The 21704-nt window shown below is 40.5% G+C and overlaps 1 protein-coding gene across 1 annotated transcript; it reads right to left on the reverse strand.

The window, feature by feature from the left end:
• Positions 1-1047: 1047 nt before the first annotated feature.
• On the reverse strand, positions 1048-21113 carry LOC146578560 (uncharacterized). Its single transcript, XM_085268730.1, has 3 exons — positions 20919-21113; positions 5471-5580; positions 1048-4799 (listed from the first exon to the last, which is right to left on the reverse strand). Exons 2-3 carry the CDS (start codon positions 5486-5488, stop codon positions 3801-3803), a joined length of 1017 nt encoding a protein of 338 aa, XP_085124856.1. The 5' UTR covers positions 5489-5580; positions 20919-21113; the 3' UTR covers positions 1048-3800.
• Between the last annotated feature and the right edge of the window lie 591 nt (positions 21114-21704).

Here is a 21704-nt window from a genome sequence, read left to right on the forward strand (position 1 = left end):
GAGATGTGAGCAGGACAGATGGAACAAGTGACGTAAAAAGAGTGGACTTTATACCAGTTTTCAAATTGTGTTGATAGGCCACATAAAAAACAGAGTTGTGATTAAAAAAAAATCCAGTGTTTGGTTTTCTTCCAGAATATTGTTGTTTATATTTACTGGGGGAAGAAATGGTAAAAACGGCATTTTATAAAGAAAACGTTATAAAGCACTCTCCGCCTGTGAGCAAAGACAAAACCAAAACACCCCACCCTTTCCCATTGGTCAAAAAATGTACCATGCCGACCAATCAAAACATGGCATTTGGTTGTTAAGAAACGGAAGTTGTTAAGAAGAGGAAAATTTAGGAGTGACGGCAGTGTTTTGAGATGTGAGATTTGCAACGTTTAGCGCAAATCTTGTATAGTTAGTGTGTAGTGTAGTCAATAGTTTTGTTGTGTGTGTCAGAACAATGAGGCGGCTGCTAAATGTTACAGGAGTGATACATCTCCTGTTGTCAGGCCTGCAGGTATCAGGCTTTTGATGTTCTCCTTTATCTCATAGTGGACAGAAATTATTTTTTGGAGAGGCACAAATAATTTGTGTGGCATCAGATTTGATGCAGAACACCTGATTGTTCTGTAAATATTTTATGTTTGTTTAAAAAAAAATCCCTTAGCAGCATTTTTAGATAAACAGCTGCAAAATCTTTGTTGTTTGCAATACTCAGAAACTTTTTGAAGAAGTAACTATATAATTAATTGCCCAGCATTGGTCTTTATATATTGTATTTTGCAGAGAGAGTTACAAAGTTTCAAAGTGGTGCTCCATGAGAGTCCTGTAGACGAGCAGCAGCACGATCCTGCATTGCAACTGCAAACCGCCAACAGCATGTTTTTAAGAAAAATCAAACAAATTTTCCTTCAAGATCATTTTAGAGTTTTTAATTAGCTGCAGGATCCTTCTTCAGTGTGAGTGGAGAACAGCCAAGTCGCCTCCTGTGATAAACCTCCACATGTACCACTGAAAACAGTTAAATTAGTTTGAATCGGAAATAATGGGTCAAACTACTTGTTCTGAGACCATTTCTTTATTTTTCACACCAAACTGTTTAATAAGATAAACTCTACACAGACTTCATCAAATATAACTAACACTTTAACATTATCAGGATTTCATAATACAAACTTCAAATCAACAAGAAAACAGCTGCAGAACATGTGGATCAAAATTCATTAAAAAAACAACATGTGGACTTCAAGGACTAAATACATTAAAGTGAAAGGAGGAGCAAAAAATAGAGGTTTAACAGAATTTGAATTAAGTAAAAGTAGTCACCTGTGATCTTTAAAATGGTTCTGATGTGTGCTGCTGTTTTTAACTTTCAACATTTCTTTGCTGCCACTGTGAATAAGATTGTGTTCTTTGCCTAATTGAATAAAGGTTACACTGACTCACTGCTCCATCTTCTGGTACAAACTGGCATTACATGGAAGTACAGCCCAAAACCAGTTCAGCTTGAGTTTCTTTTTTTCTGGACATAAAGTCACAGCAGGTGTTGTTTCAAAGCTGGTGGACAGATTTAGTTCATTTTTGGAGGTTTTAAGAGCAACTGCTGTGAAAACATTTGTAGTTTTGGGAGAAAATGATTTAAGAGAAGATTTTACCTCAGCAAAAGATTAAATATGAATGAAGAATTGAAATTTAACAGAGGTAACACATTAAATGAATACATTAAAAAAAAGTTAATTTTGGAAACACTAAGAAAGTTCAAATGAAAGAAATTGAAATATATATCAATATCTGCAATTCTGATACATTATTAGTTTGGTAAAAAAGACATTCCTATAACTTTAATAATACAGTAACAAGTACAACTACTAAACACTACTGTGTCCTAAGGGAACAAAGATCAAAATATAACAAGGAAAACATTTTAGAGAATTAAAATCCCTCAAAGGAAAAAAAATAAACTTGATATGCATATCTATACATGCAGCTTCCTAAATGTAACATTCAGGATTATTCACTGCAGCTCCAGAAATCAGAGCTACCTCATCAGATCCAAGTGTGGCATCAGCTGACACTCTTTACAGGAGATTCCATCTGAACTCTGTGGAGCCTGATCTCAAGGTTTTTAAGTCTGAGCCTGAAACCAGAAGAGGATCTTTCTCTCTCTTCAGATTCATTGTGATCCAGTGATTTCAGTCCTGCATGATCAGGCTGATGTTTGCACAGAGCAGATAATGAAGTGAATGTTTTTGCACATAGGTAACAGTGAAACAGTTTATTTACAGCGTGGGATCGTTTGTGTTCGGAGTATGAACTGAGATTCCTGAAGCTCTTGTCACACTGGTCACAGCTGAAGTTCACTTCCATGTGTGTATGTTCATGTTTGTTACGATGACCTGATTGTGAGAAGCTTTTGTCACAGTGTCTGCACTTGTATGGTGTCCCTCCTGCAGTGGTGAAGGATGACCCACACTGGTCACAGATGTGCTTTTTGACCACACTGTGGAAGAGGTCATGTATTTTTAATGTAGTCAAAGGACAAGACTCACACAGGACAAGACTCAGCAGTCCATCTGCATCTTAAGGATAAAGGACACTCTTTCAAGGATGCCAATGTTCACATTTTGGACAGAGAGGACAGATGGTTTGAAAGAGGAGTGAAAGAAGCCATCTACGTCCACTGTGAGCGACCATCTTTGAACAGAGGCGGGGGTTTACGACACCAACTCTCTGCCATCTATAATCCAGTTTTGAGATCCCTTCCCAGACGCCTTAACGCCCACTCACATCCTGGGCCATCTGACCTCAGGAATTCGCATGACAAGGTGGGGCCAGGTTTCACAATGAACACACCCGAAACTCTGGCTGATTGGGTCCCACACCCAATTTCACACCTTGGCTCAGGTGATTAGAGGATCATCAGGGGATCCTTTTGTCCCTCTGTGGGGGTCACTCCCACTAGGTTTTTATCTGGGACTCTCCACCATTTGACCTTAGAACTGAAGAAGCTTCTCGGATGAGAGGTGAAACGTCTTCAAGCAACTTAAAGAAGTCCAGACGCTTTTCTTTGCAAGCTCCTTTGACTACGATGACCTGGATGACTGAGAACCTTCACAGACATATTTTTAATGTACTTGGTGTGTGGAAGCCCCTCCCACATTCTTTGCAGTAGTTCATTTTGTCTCCAGTGTGGCTACGTTGATGTGGTTTTAGGTCCCGTTCGTGATTGGAGGTTTTTCCACAAAAGTTAAAGAGAAACGCTTTCCCACCACCACAGTGACGACAGGGTTGAGAAATGGATCAGTGTGCTTCTCTCCACTTCTAAACAAAGACATTGTATGTCAGGGAATTCCTTCAACGTTTTTATCCTGAACGTCGCCTGAAATAAAAAGCATCTCTGCCAACGTCCAATTAAATTTTACTGTTTACACTATAAAACTCAGGTTACTTCTTCATTTTTCCAAACAGTTCATTCAGTATAACTCCATAAGTTTACTGATCAGACTTTTTCCAAACAATCAGGTTAAAATTACAAGATAAAACATAAATACATCCTCACAGTAACTGCACTTCTAGAGTTACTTTCTGGTGTGGATCTGTTGGTGCTTTTTCAGCTGATGTGGAGCTTTAAAAGTCTTCTCACACAGGTCACATTTATAAGGTCTCTCCTCAGTGTGTTGTTGTAACTGTGCATCTGTTGTAAACAGTTTCCCACACTGGTCACAGCAGGAAACATCAATTCCAGTGTGAATCCGTAGGTGAATATTTCGGTACTGTTTGTCACTGAAACTTTTTCCACAAAAGTCGCACCTCTACGCCTTAATTCCAGAGTGGGTAACTAGATGCCTCTGTAAGTCGCTATTTAGAGCAAAAGCCTTACCACACAACTCACAGTTGTGTGCTTTAAATCCACTGTGGATGAGTTGGTGTTTTTTTAAGCTTCCAGCCTGGGTAAAATACTTTCCACACAACTCACAGTTGTAAGGTTTAAATCCACTGTGGATGAGTTGGTGTCTTTTTAAGTTTCCACCGTCGGTAAAAGACTTTCCACACAAGTCACAGCTGTACGCTTTAACTCCACTGTGGATGAGTTGGTGTGTTTTTAAGTTTCCACCCCCGGTAAAAGACTTTCCACACAAGTCACAGCTGTACGGTTTAACTCCACTGTGGATGAGTTGGTGTGTTTTTAAGTTTACAGCCTGGGTAAAAGACTTTCCACACAACTCACAGCTGTAAGGTTTAAATCCACTGTGGATGAGTTGGTGTGTTTTTAAGTTTCCACCCCCGGTAAAAGACTTTCCACACAAGTCACAGCTGTACGGTTTAACTCCACTGTGGATGAGTTGGTGTCTTTTTAAGCTTACAGCCTGGGTAAAAGACTTTCCACAGAAGTCACAGCTGTAAGGTTTAAATCCACTGTGGATGAGTTGGTGTTTTTTCAAGTGTCCAGCCAGGGTAAAAGACTTTCCACACAAGTCACAGCTGTAAGGTTTAACTCCACTGTGGATGACTTGGTGTCTTTTTAAGTCTCCAGCCTGGGTAAAAGACTTTCCACAGAAGTCACAGCTGTAAGGTTTAACTCCACTGTGGATGACTTGGTGTCTTTTTAAGTTTCCACCCCCGGTAAAAGACTTTCCACACAAGTCACAGCTGTATGGTTTAAATCCACTGTGGATGACTTGGTGTCTTTTTAAGTTTCCACCCCCGGTAAAAGACTTTCCACACTCATCACAGCTGTAGGTTTTCTCTCCCTTTCTTCTGTGTGGTTTGTCAGCCTCCTGAAAGCGCTGACTTTTCGCTCCATGTTGGTCCTGCAGTGACAGAGATACAAACAGAGGCAGTGAGTGAAATGCAGTCGTGGAACAAACTGAAACTCCCTCCATTGGTTGAATCAAACATGTCAACAAACACATTGTTGGTGTGTTTCCACCACCTTCTGGTGGCAGTATCACATTACAATGATATGCTACAATGAGAGTTGTAATGAAAATGACATTGATCAGCAGAGAAAATCTTTCACGCATAAGAAATTTCAAGTTCAACTGATGATATTGTTGTTTCAATGTATGCTTATAAAATATGATCTTTGTATTTTCTTGTAACTTCTGTTACAAGAAATTAGAACTCTGAACAATATTTAAACTCCATTCAGAGTTACATACCATAAAATAATACTTTATGATTAACATAACAGTTTGATTGCTCTAATTACCTGTATTTACCTTGTGACATATTACAGGGCAAATTACATTCTGGGTACAGTTACATCACATAACATCAACTGTGAACACCTTATGTTACAGTGGCGTTTAAGTTCATGGGAATTATGAGTATCTACTCCCAAATTCCCATCCGGGCTACATTATTATCGGTTCATGGTATCGCTTAACTTTTACGAGTATGAGTACACACACATTTTACAGTATCGGCCCCGATACCAGTATCGGTGCATCCCTAATTGTAACTGTGATATTTTTCTCACCTTTTGTGTTGAAGTCATTGATTGTTTCCTCTGTAGTGGCTGAGCTGAGTCCAAATGGATGAAATTGTTCCTCCGTTGCACCACCAGACTCTTCTCCTCCTGTTAATCACCTGGGGGACACACACACAGCAGGATTTGTAAAAAGAGTTTTGATAAACACAATGCTGGACAGCAATGCTGTCATGTACACAAATACAGTGGGGCAAAAAAGTATTTAGTCAGCCACCGATTGTGCAAGTTCCCCCACCTAAAATGATGACAGAGGTCAGTAATTTGCACCAGAGGTACACTTCAACTGTGAGAGACAGAATGTGAAAAAAAAATCCATGAATTCACATGGTAGGATTTGTAAAGAATTTATTCGTAAATCAGAGTGGAAAATAAGTATTTGGTCACCTCAAACAAGGAAAATCTCTGGCTCTCACAGACCTGTAACGTCTTCTGTAAGACGCTTTTCTGTCCACCACTCGTTACCTGTATGAATGGCACCTGTTTGAACTCATCATCTGTATAAAAGACACCTGTCCACAGCCTCAAACAGTCAGACTCCAAACTCCGCCATGGCCAAGACCAAAGAGCTTTCGAAGGACACCAGGAAAAGTATTGTAGACCTGCACCAGACTGGGAAGAGTGAATCTACAATAGGCAAGCAGCTTGGTGTGAAGAAATCAACTGTGGGAGCAATCATCAGAAAATGGAAGACATACAAGACCACTGATAATCTCCCTCGATCTGGGGCTCCACGCAAGATCTCATCCCGTGGGGTCAAAATGATCATGAGAACGGTGAGCAAAGATCCCAGAACCACACGGGGGGACCTGGTGAATGACCTGCAGAGAGCTGGGACCAAAGTAACAAAGGTCACCATCAGTAACACACTACAACGGCAGGGAATCAAATCCCGCAGTGCCAGACGTGTTCCGCTGCTGAAGCCAGTGCATGTCCAGGCCCGTCTGAAGTTTGCCAGAGAGCACATGGATGATAAAGCAGAGGATTGGGAGAATGTCATGTGGTCAGATGAAACCAAAGTAGAACTTTTTGGTATAAACTCAACTCGTCGTGTTTGGAGGACGAAGAATACTGAGTTGCATCCCAAGAACACCATACCTACTGTGAAGCATGGGGGTGGAAACATCATGCTATGGGGCTGTTTTTCTGCCAAGGGGACAAGACGACTGATCCGTGTTAAGGACAGAATGAATGGGGCCATGTATCGTGAGATTTTGAGCCAAAACCTCCTTCCATCAGTGAGAACTTTGAAGATGAAACGAGGCTGGGTCTTCCAACATGACAATGATCCAAAACACACCGCCCGGACAACAAAGGAGTGGCTCCGTAAGAAGCATTTGAAAGTCCTGGAGTGGCCTAGCCAGTCTCCAGACCTCAACCCCATAGAAAATCTGTGGCGGGAGTTGAAAGTCCGTGTTGCTCGGCGACAGCCCCAAAACATCACTGCTCTCGAGAAGATCTGCATGGAGGAATGGGCCAAAATACCAGCTACTGTGTGTGCAAACCTGGTAAAGACCTATAGTAAACGTTTGACCTCTGTTATTGCCAACAAAGGTTATGTTACAAAGAACTGAGTTGTATTTTTGTTATTGACCAAATACTTATTTTCCACCCTGATTTACGAATAAATTCTTTACAAATCCTACCATGTGAATTCATGGATTTTTTTTTCACATTTTGTCTCTCACAGTTGAAGTGTACCTCTGGTGCAAATTACTGACCTCTGTCATCATTTTAGGTGGGGGAACTTGCACAATCGGTGGCTGACTAAATACTTTTTTGCCCCACTGTGTGTGTGTGTGTATATATATATATATATATATATATATATATATATATATATATATATTAGGGGTGCAACGATATTCGTATCGATATTGAACCGTTCGATACAGTGCTTTCGGTTCAGTACGCATATGTATCGAACAATATTATTGTTGATAAAATTGTATTATTAAAATTTTATCAACTTTCCTTCTGACGATGCTGTCTGTGTTGAGCGCTCAGTGAATCTGCGTTCGAATACTCCGCCTAGGCTGCACTGTCCAGCGCAGATCCACTGAGCGCTCAACACAGACAGCATCATCAGAAGGAAGAGCGCAGGGCAAGTTAGCGAGACAGAAAGTTAAGCTCTCCTCGCAACATGGACCTCCCCCACTCTCATTCAGATCTGGCATTTGGAATTATTTTGGTTTTCATGTGACGTATGACCCTGAAGGTAAGCGAGTCATGGACTAAAGTAAAACAGTATGTTGGATGTGCCATGCAATGCTCAATTACATGGGTGGGAACTAGTGTGTTAGCGCAGTTAGCTCGTTAACGTGTTGGCCGTCTAGCCCCATGCACGGAGCGATCGGCGGTAGCTCGTTAACGGAGATTTGCCGTATTGTGGCGTTAAGGTCATTTCATCGAGATTAACCTGAAAGCACTAGTGGGAACACAACGAATATGACTGCACATTTACGCCGACATCATCCTAGTGCAAAGACAAGTGGAAGCAGACAAAAAAAAGCAAGCATGCTACGAACTTTAGCCGAGTCATTTAGACAGCTGTTAGCACATGATTCTCCTTATATGTTTAATATGCGGCTGAGAATATAGCCCAGAAGAAGCGGATAGTATAGCTTTTATTTTGGAAAGAGCCATTTCTCTGTAATAAACTCTCTTTTCCAAAGATGAGTGATTCCTCAATCAGATACAGGGCTTGCAATATCGCTAGCCCGACGTCCCGGAGCTAGCGATTTTTTCAGTCGGCCTACCAAAATCTATCTCTTCCCTGCCCGTCGGGCTATTGTAGGAAAAATATATGTCACTGCTTTTGCATTCTTTCAGAAATGTAGCTGGGTAATTATGTCATTGGCATCGGTGAGCCACTGTCAATATGTGACATATTGAAGTCGCGTTTGAATTTGCGCTTGTTTTTTTGCTTTCACTTTGCAATCGTGCGAACTGTGTATAGAGAGCCACAGCACTGATCTGTGAGTGATGATAATTTGTGCACCAATTCCTCTGACACCGTCTTATTAATCGTTAGCTTACTATGCAAACATGACAAGTGAAATCTCCCGCAGCAAGCTTAAACATGTGAGAGGTTGATCGCGCAGAGAATCGCTGAGCTTATGTGAGTGAGTGTGTAAAAGCATTTCAGTTCTGCTGAGCCAAATAAGACAGGTCAGGGTGAAGAAGTGACAGCCAAAGAAAAGCTTACCACAAAACAGAGAAGTTATGACAAATCAGACTATAAGGCAAAAAGAAAGTGCAGCTTTATGGTTTATATGGACAAAAGAATTTCTGTGGCTGCAATATGATGAGCTAAATAACCAGGGCTGCACATAAGTGGTCCACAGGTGCGCATTCGCTGTCAAAATAAAAAACACGCACAAGGGTTAGGGTTAAATTTAAAAACTGTACTTTTGAGTTAAAATATATATTTATAATTTTAATAAATGACAAATTAAAAATGCATGAACATTGTTTTGTATCGAAAAAATATCGAACCGTGACACCAAAGTATCGAACCGAACCGTGAATTTTGTGTATCGTTGCACCCCTAATATACATATATATATATATATATATATATATATGTATATATATATATATATATATACATATATATATATATATATATACATATATATATATATATATACATATACATATACATATATATATATATATATATATATATATATATATATATATATATGTATATATATATGTATATATATATATATGTATATATATATATATATATATATATATATATATATATATATATATATATATATATATATATATATATATATATATATATATGTGTGTATATATGTGTGTGTATATATGTGTGTGTATATAGTTACATCCTAAGGTTTTAAAAACTGAGCTTAAATAAATGATTAGCGGTAATAAAAGCCGAGGGAGGTCAACAGTGATCGCTGACTGTTTTAGGAGCTTTTTGAGATCAAATAGAAAAAAATACATAACATTAAACATGTTAACAACACAAAAGCTATATATATATATATATATATATTAGAGATGGACCGATCCGATATTACGTATCGGTCCGATACTGACCTAAATTACTGGATCGGATATCGGAGAAAAATAAAAAATGTAATCCGATCCATTAAATATCACGAAAGCAACTCACAAAACTTGCAACACGCTGTAACTCACCTCAGAACGTTAGCACGTCGGAGCAGTATGCATCACGTGATAGAGCAGCTGTGGCATGCGGGACCTGTTGGTGGTCTGAATAGCATTTGGAGCTTCGCTAGTAACCTGGCATTTCATCTCCGACAAAGTTATCCCGAGAGAAGTAAAGCAAGTGTGTAAGTCCATCTCCGTACAGTAATTTTTTCTGTGGATCACAGGGTGAAGAGTGGCGACAGCCTAGAGTCATAATCCAGTGAGATATCTGCGTCACCTCTGACAGTTTTCCTGTAATCTGAGCTCAAAAATTGCGGCATGACGTCAACTCCAAAGCCCTATGAAGTCCTATCGGGTTGTTCAGTGATGACGCGACGAATCCTACTTCCGGGTCTAAAGTAGTCTGCGTTTAATATAGCTTTTGTGTTGTTAACATGTTTAATGTTATGTATTTTTTTCTATTTGATCTCAAAAAGCTCCTAAAACAGTCAGCGATCACTGTTGACCTCCCTCGGCTTTTATTACCGCTAATCATTTATTTAAGCTCAGTTTTTAAAACCTTAGGATGTAACTACAGCCCAGCCCATGCAGCAGTATATGAATGACTAACCTCGTATTGTGGATGGATTATCTCAGTTGTTCTCCTGGCTGAAGTTTGGTCCTTTTACAGCATCCTGCCATGCGATTACATTTGTTCCTGACCACTGAGAACACTCACATTAACTTTTTTCGAGTGGAAAAAAAGTTAGCTTGTTTATATTATGCTAACATAGCTGTGTCGCTAGCGGTCACGTAGCACATCATTATATACCAGCTAGCCCAACTTCAGTAACCCTACAAACGTCACTGCTGTTTAGTTTTCTGTCTTCATTTATGCTGGAAGTGATAGCAGAGCTGTACGTTTTAATTTGTTTCCAAAACCCCGCAGTCAGGACATGCTATATTGTATTTAGATAGAAGCTAGCGAGCTAACTCCCTGCTAACTTCTAACTCCGTTAAATGTCATAAATTCCGTTTTCATGGATGCCTGGATGTTAAACTCAATTGTTACACCTGGTAGAGCAGAACGCTGATCATTTTATTAACGATGAAAGACTTTAGACAGTTTTTCAACTCTCAGTAATGCCATAGTGATCGTTTTATATATGGACCTGCAGCAGAGTTTAGACCCAGTACACGACTGCGGTCAAGTGAGCCCTCACTTACGAAGTCGCAGTCAAGCTAGCCGCCCCGCCAGCCGCACCGAAAATGTGGTTGCACTACTCTTACGTATATTACGGTATGGATGAAAACCGGCTTAGAAACGCAGTGTTTTGTGTCCTGACACTATTTTACTTCACAATCCACTCCCATTTTTAGTGTATCTCCACTTTCCCCCCTGTGATCCACAGCCCAAATTACTGTATGATTCAGAGAAAATTAACAATAAAATTTACCCAATTTACTCAACTACACTTTTAATGTCCTCATCTTTGACCTCAGATTACAGGAAAACTGTAAGAGGTGACGCAGATATTTCACTGGATTATGACTCTGGGTGACCCCCACTCTGCACCCTGTGATCCACAGCCAAAATTACTGTACGGATTTTGAGAAAATTCATAGCAAAATCTTCCCATTGTGCTTTACTGTACTCCACATATTAACATCTTTGAGCTCCGATTACAGGAAAATTGTAAGAGGTGACGCAGATATTTCACTGGATTCTGACTCTAGGCTGTCGCCACTCTTCACCCTGTGATCCACAGCAAAAATTACTGTATGGATTTTGAGAAAATTCATAGCAAAATCTTCCCATTATGCTTTACTGTACTCCACATATTGACATCTTTGAGCTCTGATTACAGGAAAACTGTAAGAGGTGACACAGATATTTCACTGGATTCTGACTCTGGGGGACCCCCACTCTGCACCCTGTGATCCACAGCAAAAATTACTGTACGGTTTTTGAGAAAATTGATAGTAAACTTTGCACAATTTACTCTACTGTACTCTATATATTCTCATCTTTGAGCTTAGATTAAAGGAAAACTGTAAGAGGTGACGCAGATATCTCACTGGATTATGACTCTGGGTGACCCCCACTCTGCACCCTGTGATCCACAGCAAAAATTACTGTATGGATTTTGAGAAAATTCATAGCAAAATCTTCCCATTTTGCTTTACTGTACTTTATACATTGACATCTTTGAGCTCCGATTACAGGAAAACTGTAAGAGGTGACGCAGATATTTCACTGGGTTATGAATCTAGGCTGTCGCCACTCTGCACCCTGTGATCCACAGCAAAAATTACTGTACGGATTTTGAGAAAATTGATAGTAAACTTTGCACAATTTACTGTACTACACTCTATATATTCTCATCTTTAAGCTCAGATTACAGAAAAACTGTAAGAGGTGATGCAGATATTTCACTGGATTATGAATCTAGGCCATCTCCACTCTGCACCCTGTGATCCACAGCCAAAATTACTGTACGGTTTTTGGGAAAATCCATAGTAAATATGCACAATTTACTCTACTGTACTCTATATATTCTCATCTTTGAGCTCAGATTACAGGGAAACTGTAAGAGGTGACGCAGATATCTCACTGGATTATGACTCTAGGCTGTCGCCACTCTTCACCCTGTGATCCACAGCCAAAATTACTGTACGGTTTTTGAGAAAATTGATAGTAAACTTTGCACAATTTACTCTACTGTACTTTTAATATCCTCGTCTTTAACCTCAGATTACAGGAAAACTGTAAGAGGTGACGCAGATATTTCACTGGATTATGACTCTGGGTGACCCCCACTCTGCACCCTGTGATCCACAGCAAAAATTACTGTACGGATTTTGAGAAAATTGATAGTAAACTTTGCACAATTTACTGTACTATACTCTATATATTCTCATTTTTGAGCTCAGATTACAGGAAAACCATAAGAGGTGACGCAGATATTTCACTGGATTATGAATCTAGGCTGTCGCCACTCTGCACCCTGTGATCCACAGCAAAAATTACTGTATGGATTTTGAGAAAATTCATAGCAAAATCTTCCCATTTTGCTTTACTGTACTCTACATATTGACATCTTTGGCCTCAGATTACAGGAAAACTATAAGAGGTGACGAAGATATCTCACTGGATTCTGACTCTAGGCTGTCGCCACTCTTCACCCTGTGATCCACAGCCAAAATTACTGTACGGTTTTTGAGAAAATTGATAGTAAACTTTGCACAATTTACTCTACTGTACTTTTAATATCCTCGTCTTTAACCTCAGATTACAGGAAAACTGTAAGAGGTGACGCAGATATTTCACTGGATTATGACTCTAGGCTGTCGCCACTCTTCTCCCTGTGATCCACAGAAAAAATTACTGTACGGTTTTTGAGAAAATTGATAGTAAACTTTGCACAATTTACTGTACTGTACTCTATATATTCTCATCTTTGAGCTCAGATTACAGGAAAACTATAAGAGGTGACGCAGATATCTCACTGGATTCTGACTCTGGGTGACCCCCACTCTGCATGCTGTGATCCACAGCCAAAATTACTGTACAGTTTTTGAGAAAATTGATAGTAAAATCTTCCCATTTTGCTTTACTGTACTCTACATATTGACATCTTTGGCCTCAGATTACAGGAAAACTATAAGAGGTGACGCAGATATCTCACTGTATTCTGACTCTAGGCTGTCGCCACTCTTCACCCTGTGATCCACAGCAAAATTACTGTACGGTTTTTGAGAAAATTGATAGTAAACTTTGCACAATTTACTCTACTGTACTTTTAATATCCTCGTCTTTAACCTCAGATTACAGGAAAACTGTAAGAGGTGACGCAGATATTTCACTGGATTATGACTCTGGGTGACCCCCACTCTGCACCCTGTGATCCACAGCAAAAATTACTGTACGAATTTTGAGAAAATTGATAGTAAACTTTGCACAATTTACTCTACTGTACTCTATATATTCTCATCTTTGAGCTTAGATTACAGGAAAACTGTAAGAGGTGACACAGATATCTCACTGGATTATGACTCTGGGTGACCCCCACTCTGCACCCTGTGATCCACAGCAAAAATTACTGTATGGTTTTTGAGAAAATTGATAGTAAACTTTGCACAATTTACTCTACTGTACTCTATATATTCTCATTTTTGAGCTCAGATTACAGGAAAACTATAAGAGGTGACGCAGATATCTCACTGGATTATGACTCTGGGTGACCCCCACTCTGCATGCTGTGATCCACAGCCAAAATTACTGTACAGTTTTTGAGAAAATTGATAGTAAAATCTTCCCATTTTGCTTTACTGTACTCTACATATTGACATCTTTGAGCTCAGATTACAGGAAAACTGTAAGAGGTGACGCAGATATCTCACTGTATTCTGACTCTAGGCTGTCGCCACTCTTCACCCTGTGATCCACAGCCAAAATTACTGTACGGTTTTTGAGAAAATTGATAGTAAACTTTGCACAATTTACTCTACTGTACTTTTAATATCCTCGTCTTTAACCTCAGATTACAGGAAAACTGTAAGAGGTGACGCAGATATTTCACTGGATTATGACTCTGGGTGACCCCCACTCTGCACCCTGTGATCCACAGCCAAAATTACTGTATGGATTTTGAGAAAATTCATAGCAAAATCTTCCCATTTTGCTTTACTGTACTCTACATATTGACATCTTTGGCCTCAGATTACAGGAAAACTATAAGAGGTGACGCAGATATTTCACTGTATTCTGACTCTAGTCTGTCGCCACTCTTCACCCTGTGATCCACAGCCAAAATTACTGTACGGATTTTGAGAAAATTGATAGTAAACTTTGCACAATTTACCCTACTGTACTTTTAATATTCTCATCTTTGATCTTAGATTACAGGAAAACTGTAAGAGGTGACGCAGATATCTCACTGGATTATGACTCTGGGTGACCCCCACTCTGCACCCTGTGATCCACAGCCAAAATTACTGTACGGATTTCTGATGAAATTAAATCCTATTCCATTACCAAACAAAATGAGTTCATTGAAGTATTTGCTTAACTACAAGAAATGTCTTTCCACACACAATTTTAATTTTTCAAAATGTCATTCACACACCACCTCAAGTATCAACTTCAGTTTTAGACATTATTTATTCAGTGCTTAATCACAACAATAGTCAACTTAAGGCACTTACATAATAAGTTAAACCTTACAATAATACATACAGAGAAAAACCCAACAATCATATGACCCCCTATGAGCAACAGTGGGAAGGAAAAACTCCCTTTTAACAGGAAGAAACCTCCGGCAGAACCAGGCTCAGGGAGGGGCGGCCATCTGCCTCAACCGGTCAGGGTGAGAAATTACATTTCTCAGATTACTGATTTCTCATATTACTACTACACAGTTTAGATACACTCAACAAAAATATAAACGCAACACCTTTGTTACTGCTCCCATTCCCCATGGGATGGACATAGAGACCGAAAATTCATTCCAGATACACAATATAACCATCCCTCCCAAACAGTGGTCACAAATCAGTCCAAATGTGTGGTAGTGGGCACATCTGCCATATTGAGATAATCCATCCCACCTCACAGGTGTGCCACATCAGGATGCTGATCTGACATCATGAGTAGTGCACAGGTGTACCTCAGACTGCCCACAACAAAAGGCCACCCTGGAATGTGCAGTTTTGTCTCACAGCAAAATGCCACAGATGCCACAAGCAATGAGGGAGCGTGCAATTGGCATGCTGACAGCAGGAATGTCAACCAGATCTGTCGCCCGTGCATTGAATGTTCATTTCTCAACCATAAGCCGTCTCCACAGGCGTTTCAGAGAATATGGCAGCACATCCAACCGGCCTCACAACCGCAGACCTCGTGTAACCACACCAGCCCAGGACCTCCACATCCAGCAGGTTCACCTCCAAGATCGTCTGAGACCAGCCACCCAGACAGCTGCTGGAACAATTGGTTTGCACAACCAAACAATTTCTGCACAAACTGTCAGAAACCGTCTCAGGGAAGCTCAACTGCATGCCCGTCGTCCTCATCGGGGTCTTGACCTGACTCCAGCTCGTCGCCGTAACAGACTTGTGTGGGCAAATGCTCACATTCGATGGCATCTGGCACGTTGGAGAGGTGTGCGCTTCACGGATGAATCATGGTTCACATTGTTCAGGGCAGATGGCAGCTGAGAATGTCCCAGTTCTTGCATGGCCAGCATACTCACCGGACATGTCACCCATTGAGCATGTTCGGGATGTGCTTGACCAGCGTATACGACAGCGTGTACCAGTTCCCACGAATATCCAACAACCTCGCACAGCCATTGAAGTGGAGTGGACCAACATTCCACAGGCCACAATTGACAATCTGATAGACTCCATGCGACGATGTGTTGCACTGCATGAGGCAAATGGTGGTCACACCAGATACTGACCGGTTCTGGGTCCCCAGACCCCCAATAGCGCAAAAAACTGCACATTCCAGGGTGGCCTTTTGTTGTGGGCAGTCTGAGGTACACCTGTGCACTACTCATGATGTCAGATCAGTATCCTGATGTGGCACACCTGTGAGGTGGGATGGATTATCTCAATATGGCAGATGTGCCCACTACCACACATTTGGACTGATTTGTGACCACTGTTTGGGAGGGATGGTTATATTGTGTATCTGGAATGAATTTTCGGTCTCTACGTCCATCCCATGGGGAATGGGAGCAGTAACAAAGGTGTTGCGTTTATATTTTTGTTGAGTGTATCTAAACTGTGTAGTAGTAATATGAGAAATCAGTAATCTGAGAAATGTAATTTCTCACCCTGACCGGTTGAGGCAGATGGCCGCCCCTCCCTGAGCCTGGTTCTGCCGGAGGTTTCTTCCTGTTAAAAGGGAGTTTTTCCTTCCCACTGTTGCTCATAGGGGGTCATATGATTGTTGGGTTTTTCTCTGTATGTATTATTGTAAGGTTTAACTTATTATGTAAGTGCCTTAAGTTGACTATTGTTGTGATTAAGCACTGAATAAATAATGTCTAAAACTGAAGTTGATACTTGAGGTGGTGTGTGAATGACATTTTGAAAAATTTAAATTGTGTGTGGAAAGACATTTCTTGTAGTTAAGCAAATACTTCAATGAACTCATTTTGTTTGGTAATGGAATAGGATTTAATTTTATCAGAAATCCGTACAGTAATTTTGGCTGTGGATCACAGCATGCAGAGTGGGGGTCACCCAGAGTCATAATCCAGTGAGATATCTGCGTCACCTCTTATAGTTTTCCTGTAATCTGAGGTCAAAGATGAGAATATTAAAAGTACAGTAGAGTAAATTGTGCAAAGTTTACTATCAATTTTCTCAAAATCCGTACAGTAATTTTTTCTGTGGATCACAGGGTGAAGAGTGGCGACAGCCTAGAGTCATAATCCAGTGAGATATCTGCGTCACCTCTTACAGTTTTCCTGTAATCTGAGCTCAAAGATGTCAATATATAGAGTATAGTACAGTAAATTGTGCAAAGTTTACTATCAATTTTCTAAAAATCCGTACAGTAATTTGGGCTGTGGATAACAGGGTGAAGAGTGGGGGTCACCCAGAGTCATAATCCAGTGAGATATCTGTGTCACCTCTTACAGTTTTCCTGTAATCTAAGCTCAAAGATGAGAATATATAGAGTACAGTAGAGTAAATTGTGCAAAGTTTACTATCAATTTTCTCAAAAACCGTACAGTAATTTTGGCTGTGGATCACAGGGTGAAGAGTGGCGACAGCCTAGAGTCAGAATCCAGTGAAATATCTGCGTCACCTCTTACAGTTTTCCTGTAATCGGAGCTCAAAGATGTCAATATGTAGAGTACAGTGAAGCAAAATGGGAAGATTTTAATATCAATTTTCTCAAAATCCGTACAGTAATTTTTGCTGTGGATCACAGGGTGCAGAGTGGAGATGGCCTAGATTCATAATCCAGTGAAATATCTGCGTCACCTCTTACAGTTTTCCTGTAATCTGAGCTCAAAGATGAGAATATATAGAGTATAGTACAGTAAATTGTGCAAAGTTTACTATCAATTTTCTCAAAATCCGTACAGTAATTTTTGCTGTGGATCACAGGGTGCAGAGTGGGGGTCACCCAGAGTCATAATCCAGTGAAATATCTGCGTCACCTCTTACAGTTTTCCTGTAATCTGAGGTTAAAGACGAGGATATTAAAAGTACAGTAGAGTAAATTGTGCAAAGTTTACTATCAATTTTCTCAAAAACCGTACAGTAATTTTGGCTGTGGATCACAGGGTGAAGAGTGGCGACAGCCTAGAGTCAGAATACAGTGAGATATCTGCGTCACCTCTTATAGTTTTCCTGTAATCTGAGGCCAAAGATGTCAATATGTAGAGTACAGTAAAGCAAAATGGGAAGATTTTGCTATGAATTTTCTCAAAATCCATACAGTAATTTTTGCTGTGGATCACAGGGTGCAGAGTGGGGGTCACCCAGAGTCATAATCCAGTGAGATATCTGCGTCACCTCTTACAGTTTTCCTGTAATCTGAGGTTAAAGACGAGGATATTAAAAGTACAGTAGAGTAAATTGTGCAAAGTTTACTATCAATTTTCTCAAAAACCGTACAGTAATTTTGGCTGTGGATCACAGGGTGAAGAGTGGAGATTGCCTAGATTCAGAATCCAGTGAAATATCTGCGTCACCTCTTACAGTTTTCCTGTAATCGGAGCTCAAAGATCTCAATATGTAGAGTACAGTAAAGCAAAATGGGAAGATTTTACCATGAATTTTCTCAAAAACTGTACAGTAATTTTGGCTGTGGATGACAGGGTGAAGAGTGGCGACAGCCTAGATTCAGAATCCAGTGAAATATCTGCGTCACCTCTTATAGTTTTCCTGTAATCTGAGCTCAAAGATGAGAATATATAGAGTACAGTAGAGTAAATTGTGCAAAGTTTACTATCAATTTTCTCAAAAACCGTACAGTAATTTTTGCTGTGGATCACAGGGTGAAGAGTGGCGACAGCCTAGAGTCAGAATCCAGTGAAATATCTGCGTCACCTCTTACAGTTTTCTTGTAATCGGAACTCAAAGATGTCAATATGTAGAGTACAGTAAAGCAAAATGGGAAGATTTTACTATCAATTTTCTCAAAACTGTACAGTAATTTTGGCTGTGGATGACAGGGTGCAGAGTGGAGATGGCCTAGATTCATAATCCAGTGAAATATCTGCGTCACCTCTTACAGTTTTCCTGTAATCGGAACTCAAAGATGTCAATATGTAGAGTACAGTGAAGCAAAATGGGAAGATTTTACTATCAATTTTCTCAAAATCCATACAGTAATTTTGGCTGTGGATCACAGGGTGCAGAGTGGAGATGGCCTAGATTCATAATCCAGTGAAATATCTGCGTCACCTCTTACAGTTTTCCTGTAATCTGAGGTTAAAGACGAGGATATTAAAAGTACAGTAGGGTAAATTGTGCAAAGTTTACTATCAATTTTCTCAAAAACCGTACAGTAATTTTGGCTGTGGATCACAGGGTGAAGAGTGGCGACAGCCTAGAGTCAGAATCCAGTGAGATATCTGCGTCACCTCTTATAGTTTTCCTGTAATCTGAGGCCAAAGATGTCAATATGTAGAGTACAGTAAAGCAAAATGGGAAGATTTTGCTATGAATTTTCTCAAAATCCATACAGTAATTTTTGCTGTGGATCACAGGGTGCAGAGTGGGGGTCACCCAGAGTCATAATCCAGTGAGATATCTGTGTCACCTCTTACAGTTTTCCTGTAATCTAAGCTCAAAGATGAGAATATATAGAGTACAGTAGAGTAAATTGTGCAACGTTTACTATCAATTTTCTCAAAATCCGTACAGTAATTTTGGCTGTGGATCACAGGGTGAAGAGTGGAGATGGCCTAGATTCATAATCCAGTGAAATATCTGCGTCACCTCTTACAGTTTTCCTGTAATCAGAGCTCAAAGATGTCAATATGTAGAGTACAGTAAAGCAAAATGGGAAGATTTTACCATGAATTTTCTCAAAAACTGTACAGTAATTTTGGCTGTGGATGACAGGGTGCAGAGTGGCGACAGCCTAGATTCAGAATCCAGTGAAATATCTGCGTCACCTCTTACAGTTTTCCTGTAATCAGAGCTCAAAGATGTCAATATGTAGAGTACAGTAAAGCAAAATGGGAAGATTTTACCATGAATTTTCTCAAAAACTGTACAGTAATTTTGGCTGTGGATCACAGGGTGCAGAGTGGGGGTCACCCAGAGTCATAATCCAGTGAGATATCTGCGTCACCTCTTACAGTTTTCCTGTAATCTAAGCTCAAAGATGAGAATATATAGAGTACAGTAGAGTAAATTGTGCAAAGTTTACTATCAATTTTCTCAAAATCCGTACAGTAATTTTGGCTGTGGATCACAGGGTGCAGAGTGGGGGTCCCCCAGAGTCAGAATCCAGTGAGATATCTGTGTCACCTCTTATAGTTTTCCTGTAATCTGAGATCAAAGATGTCAATATGTAGAGTACAGTAAAGCAAAATGGGAAGATTTTACTATCAATTTTCTCAAAAACTGTACAATAATTTTGGCTGTGGATCACAGCATGCAGAGTGGGGGTCACCCAGAGTCAGAATCCAGTGAGATATCTGCGTCACCTCTTTCAGTTTTCCTGTAATCTGAGCTCAAAGATGAGGACATTAAAAGTATAGTTGAGTAAATTGGGTAAATTTTATTGTTAATTTTCTCTGAATCATACAGTAATTTGGGCTGTGGATCACAGGGGGGAAAGTGGAGATTAACCAAAACTGGGAGTGGATTGTGAAGTAAAATAGTGTCAGGACAGAAAACACTGCGTTTCTAAGCCAGTCGGCACCTATACCGTAAGAGTAGTGCAACAACATTTTAGGTGCGGCTGGTGGGGCGGCTAGCTTGACTGCGACTTCGTAAGTGAGGGCTCACTTGACCGCAGTCAGACACGGCTAGTGACGTCAGACTGAACAACCGGATTCTAAAGGCTGATTGCCCTCCCCCACGCTTGTACCTGTGGCTTCCTGTCCTAAGGGTTGGCTCTTCTCCTGCCCTGCACCCTTTGTTCATATTCAAAGACTATTTTTCTGTATGTATTCTTATCCCATAGCAACCGCCAGATTATAATGTTGCAGACAATCACAAACTATACAGTCTGTCTAACTCCAGTGTATACCAAGCAATCTATTATTCTTAACAGCAACAACATAAACTGAACCCACATTAAAGTTGGCTCGGTGCTTACCTTTATATGAGCCCACAAACCGAGAGAAACTCCGTGATGAAGCTGGAAGTCTTAAGAAACAGATGAGGGAGCAGAGACCCACGTGGTTCACGCTGATCTCGGCTACGATCCAGGAGACAAGGGTGTGCAGATCGATGCAGAAATTAATCCCAACGTTGGTAGTGGTATATGTTCCTGTAAGTTTACTACTTTACTCCCGTTTCATGAAAAAGCAGCTCTCTGCTCGACTCCTCTCCTGCACACACACTTTGCTCCGCCTCCTTGTCCGGCTCTGCTGTGATTTGTTGCTGTGCGGTCACGTGACTAAGCAGACCAACGTAACCACGTGGGGTGTTATTTCAAAAGTAGCGCCTATCTCCTTTTCCTAAGCTCTTTTTCTTGCCCTCGATGGAAACGTCATCGTGGGAAGGAGATTTGCTAAGGACTCAGGGAAAGAGAGGACCGGTGCTGAGAATTGGAACAGCCTTAGGCTGTATCCCAATTCAGGTTCTGCAGCCTTAAAGTACGCAGCCTTAACGGTCCACAAGGGCCGCGTACTCAAAGACCGCTAAGGCCGGAAGTGCGAGGCTTGTGAAATGCCGGTCGAGCTCCGTCGCGCTGCCCAGGTTGCCTAGCAACCATGATACTAACCGCTGGAAACGTTTCATACTGTGTTGTTTTTGTATGTATACCGAGCTTCTTATTAACTGCACGCACACACTGATCTCTGCTCCGCTTCCACTTTATTTCTCATTCTTTTTTCCTTTCCCTGAAGCTTCTTGCTCGCCAGTGAATTACACACATTGC

The sequence above is a fragment of the Mchenga conophoros genome, linkage group LG3, assembly GCF_057382185.1.
Source record: "Mchenga conophoros isolate Kocher_MC1m ecotype Shallow Benthic linkage group LG3, M_conophoros_male_GT1.1, whole genome shotgun sequence".
In the NCBI taxonomy this organism is placed as follows: Eukaryota; Metazoa; Chordata; class Actinopteri; order Cichliformes; family Cichlidae; genus Mchenga; species Mchenga conophoros.